Raw genomic sequence first — 5190 nt, forward strand, 5'->3', positions numbered from 1 at the left:
AGCATGCATGCTGACAGTAACCAAATCCAGTGATCTGCAAGATACAGCTTACGATGCATACTGTACAAAAATGAATTCAGATAAAATAATTATATTTTATCATTTATCTATATGTTCATTTATATCTATACTAAGGATAAATTTACAATTTAAAAAAAAAAAAAAAAAAAACTCATTTGTTTATAAACTTTAATAAAAACCTGAATATTAAAATAATAATAAAATGTTTAACTATTTTTTTATACTTATAAAAAGTTGCTAAAAAAAACTGGTGAAATAGTTACTAAAATTTAAAATTGATTCGAAGCTTGATGAAATTCCTGTATGACTTTGATGTTTATGTTGATTGCTGGCTACTTAAAATAGAAGCTGACTTTTTACGGTCAAGCTCGCAAGGAGTGTAACAGCACGACATTTTATGCACAAGGTATGGGATTTTAAGGCTAATTGCGAGAACTTCCTATTAATTTAGCAATTTCGAAATTAAAAGAGTGACAAGCAAAAAAAAATACAAAAGCATCTCTTGATAATTCAACAAGTACAGCAGAATAAAAAGATAAACAAGCATACCAGAAAGAATGAACAAACAAATCCGGGTGGTTCCGTCATCGTCCATCCTGTGAAGTGAAGGAATCGGCAAAGCCAGAAGGGCGAGTTGGAATACTTGTTTGCGTATTATCATTACTCCCAATAACTGATGAATTATCATACCCGCTCATACCCTCCAAAGCTTGCCATTTCTTGACGGCTTGTGGCAAAGTCATGTCAAGGTCTATACCGTAAATATCATCAGGGTCAGGGTCGGAAGGTTTCCAAAGCTCGGCTAGGGAGGAGAGCACGTTGACCGCATGGCTCATGTCGGGTCTCTGGTGCGGTTCACGCGCACAGCAGTGACCGGCTAGTTCAGCCACGGTGCTGAGACTGGCCAGGGCTTCTTCATCGAGGTCAAGTGTCGGGTCAATTGCTTTTTGGAAGGTGTCTTTGTTTATGTGCATACGCCGGAACCATTGGACCAGGTGGACGCTTTCTTCTTGTTGGGTTTCGTCCAGGGCTCTTCTCCCCGTTATCAGTTCCATTAGGATTACACCGAAGCTGAACACGTCGATCTTTGTTGTTACTCTTCCCGTCACTACGTACAATTATGTAAACAAAACAGGTTAGCTACGTTTCGTATAAACAATATTTGAAAAAGGTAAAGATACAATTACCAGAAACCGGTGATAAACGAGGGTAAATTTGTAAACTACTACTTATTGGGGAAACTCTTCGTCTTACAATAAAACATTAAACGTTATTTATGCTTAAATTATACATATAGCTTATGCCTTGTCCATTACATAAAAAAGAAATGTAAATTTTCCTAATGCATTAATAGTGTTGTTTTTTCTTAATGGACTATTAAATGGATTACGTAAGGAGGCTTTTTCCATTTCACTTGATACAAATAAAACCGCTTACTAGAGAAAGTCATATGAGGTTTCTCCGTGAAGTGCTAAACATCTATCGTTTCCTTTGATTTTCCCAAATGTATGGTTATTTTCTCAAATATCTTTATTTTTAACATCACACCAAGCCATTGACATATAAAAGTAGAGTAACAAAATGTGGATCAAAATGAGAAGGAATACCAGCGTATTCAGGAGCAAGATAACCAAAAGTGCCAGCTAATCTTGTGACGAGGGAAGCTTTCCCATCAGGGGCGAGTCGAACGAGTCCAAAATCAGCAACTTTAGCCCGCATATCATCACCAAGAAGAATATTAGACGGTTTAAGATCTCTATGAATAAAACTTTGTTGTGCCAAACCATGTAAATACTCAACACCTCTAGCAACATCTAATGCAATTATCAATCTTTTTGTCCATTCAAGCGGTTTCAAACCTTCTTCTTGCCAATCAAATAAAAACCGACTTAGTGTACCTTGAGGCATATACTCATAAACAAGAAGCCTCTCATTTCCATCCAAACAATATCCAAGAAGTGCCACCAAATGCCTATGCCTAACCTTTGTTAAAACAGCTATTTCAGATTTAAACTCATCCAGCCCCTTTTCACTCATCACACCCGACTCCATCCTTTTAACCGCAATCTTGGTCCCATCATGTAACTCGCCTTTGTAAACTGTCCCGAACCCTCCTCTTCCCAATATATTATTCGGGCTGAAATTATTTGTCACATTTTTCAAAACTTGAATTGAAATCACCATGTTCCCAGCTTCCACGATGTGGATGTCACTTGGGCCACTACTCGTGTGACTAAAGGATTCGTTTGTGGGGGCACTTGAACCTGCGATTGTGATCTTCACCCCGTCCCCATCAGATGCTGAATGCCGGGGGTGGATCACCATCGTGTTTTGATATGGGATACGGTTAGTTTGCTTTCGTTTAGCTTTGTAGACACAGACACCCAGCAATCCCGCGAAAAAAACCACACAAACACCACCAACCACCGATCCCACCACCACGCCGGTGTTTGAACTTTTCCCACCACCGCCACCTCCTCCTCCGTTTGGCTTACTCCCGCCGCCGCCGCCAGAAGGGGAAACCGGTGTCAGACTTGGACCCGCCTTTCCGATATCAAGATTCCCTTCGGTCTTCACGTTAACGGTTTTGCTAAAATCCGGAACTGGTCCGTAAAGATGATTATTCGAAAAATCAATCGCAATCAAACTGGGTAAATCTTTGAGTTCATCGGGTATAGTTCCGGTAAGATTATTATTTGAAAGAATCAACCTTTGAAGTGATTTAAAGGACGCAAATTTGGGAGAAATGGTTCCTGTTAGACCCATTTTTTGAAAATTAATCACAGTTATATTCCCATCGCTGGAACATGTGATCCCTAACCATGAATTACACGGATCGTTTCCCTTCCAATTATCAGCAAAAGTATGCGGGTAACCCACAGATTCTGCCACACCAAGCAGAATATCAACACGATTATCACAAGGAGCACCAGGATTCGGTAAACAGAAACTATTAAGCCCGCTTAAATCAACAGCCACAGTCTTATCAAAACTTGGAGTAGGTCCCTGTAAGAGATTATTAGTCAGGTTCACAACTTTTAAAGATTGTAAACCTAATAAAGATTGTGGAACAGGCCCTGTTAAGCTATTATCTCTTAAACTCAAATTCTGCAACTCGTTCAGACCTGAAAAATCCGGTAAAGGACCGGAAAACAAGTTCCCGTGAAGCCAAACTTCAGTCAATTGCGTCATGTTTTGAAGAACTTGGAGAGTTCCGTTTAGTTTAGACCTACTGTTCTGACCATTCAACCAAAGGCTTTGAATCGATGAACCCGAAAACGAACTCGGTAACCCACCCTCCAGATAATTAAACGATAAATGCAGAGTTGTCAGCCCCGCAAACGCATCACCGCCGAAGAAATCCGGGATTTTTCCTGTGATGTTGGCCGACGTCGCCGAGAAAACTTGCAAAGTGGAGGCGGATTTTAAACTGTCCGGGATAGACCACGAACTAAAACCGTTGTAATCCAGATAAACGTGTTGTAAAGAAGACATACCGTCGAAGAAATCGGTAGGTATTGAAGTTAAACTGTTGTTACTGAGTAAAAGGTTCTGGAGCTGAGTTAACCCGGCGAGACTCGGGAGTGAGCCGGTGAGTTGATTGTTTTGAAATTCCAGAACTTGTAGTTCCGTGAGGTTGTTGAGTGTCTGCGGAAGATAACCTTTGAGGTTCTGGTTACCGGCTTGGATCCTGGTGACCCGGTTGTCTCTTGAGCACTGAATTTGCTGCCATTTACATGGATTAGGATCAGACCAATCGAGTGATTTGGGTGGACTGAGATTCGATTTCAGAGCCTGCATTACAACAGCATCGTTCGCGCTCGACCGTGACTGAACAAAAATGATCGAAACAGACAAGAAATAGACGATAAACAGGAGAAATCCACCAAAATTTTCATAACCCAGAAAGGGTTTCATCATTTCAAACGCCAATCGATAATCAGAACCAGGTTCGCTTCCTCTGAGGAGTGGACTGTGGTTAGGGTTTTGTCGAGGGGTCGATGAAAATTGCAATTCCCTTTGCAGGAAATGTGTGATTGAGGAAAAAGAAGCTTTTATGAGTCCGATTGAACGGCGGTGATGAAGGTAAAGATTGAAAAGGAAAGAGAGAGAGAAAAAAGATGGAATTTTTGCAAGAAAGAGAGAGAGAATCGGGGAGGGTGAGGGATGAATGCTTTCATTACAAAAATAATGTGGAGACCAGGGATGATACAGTTGTCGCATATATGCGTGTATGTATGGTCCTTCACCTCTTTACTACACAAGTGACAAAAATGGTCCTAAGGTTACACCTAAATCATATTCGGTCCTTGTAGATCCTTTGCTCACGTTCAACTACTTATATGTTTTCATAAAAGTATTTCCCTATATGTTAAAATTACAACCTAAAACGAAAATAAACTCATTCCTATTTCATAGGGGATAATGAGTCCGGAGGTAAAGAAAATAAATGCTAATATGCTATAACCGTAATAACTTTTTTTTTCTAAGTCAGAAAATAAAAAACAATCACAATTATCACATTCTATCAGTAAAAATCTATGCAGATTGTCTAATCAAAATAAACACAATTATCGCACCCTATCAGCAAAAATCTATGTAGATTTTCACAGATGTGGCATGCAAAAATTATGGTTTTTTTTTTTTTTTCAAACTCTAACTTTTCGTCACTTTTTTATATGGAGTTTGTTTGGATGAACTTTTCTCATTGGTTTGTGTAATAAGTCTATCCATCAACATATCATACTCATAATTTGGAGAAAGTCATATTTTTTAGTTGTAAAGTAAAGACTCAATAAAAAAATATGGAAAATAAGCCGATTTTAAACCTTGAACTCTTTCATACAAAATATGGTTAATGTGAATTTTTCATTATGTTCCTATAGACATATCAAATTGGTTATTTGGATATATTTTGTAGCTCCAAATTAATCATGGATCATTGGTCTTGAGGGGTTACTTTTATAGTGTGGAATTTCTAGAATTTCAATTTGTAAACCATAATTCATTTTTTGGGCCTTTAATCCAATAATCTATATGATAAGCCTTTTGGACTAACATTTCATGGACTCTCACATAAACTTAGTCAATCATTGATCGTTGGCACAAACTATATGTATTACTGATTTACTTAATCAGCCCTCTTAATATAATTAATCTCTTTTGATC

At 38.5% G+C, this 5190-nt stretch overlaps 1 protein-coding gene across 1 annotated transcript; it reads right to left on the bottom strand.

Moving 5' to 3' along the window:
• Positions 1 to 435: 435 nt before the first annotated feature.
• On the bottom strand, positions 436 to 4229 carry LOC145093583 (receptor protein kinase TMK1-like). Its single transcript, XM_079031750.1, has 2 exons — positions 1629 to 4229; positions 436 to 1129 (listed from the first exon to the last, which is right to left on the bottom strand). The coding sequence occupies exons 1-2, from the start codon at positions 3940 to 3942 to the stop codon at positions 606 to 608; spliced, it is 2838 nt and encodes a 945-aa protein (XP_078887876.1). The 5' UTR covers positions 3943 to 4229; the 3' UTR covers positions 436 to 605.
• Between the last annotated feature and the right edge of the window lie 961 nt (positions 4230 to 5190).

This window comes from Lactuca serriola, chromosome 3 (assembly GCF_051521515.1).
Source record: "Lactuca serriola cultivar US96UC23 chromosome 3, Lser_US96UC23_V15, whole genome shotgun sequence".
Taxonomy (NCBI): domain Eukaryota; kingdom Viridiplantae; phylum Streptophyta; class Magnoliopsida; order Asterales; family Asteraceae; genus Lactuca; species Lactuca serriola.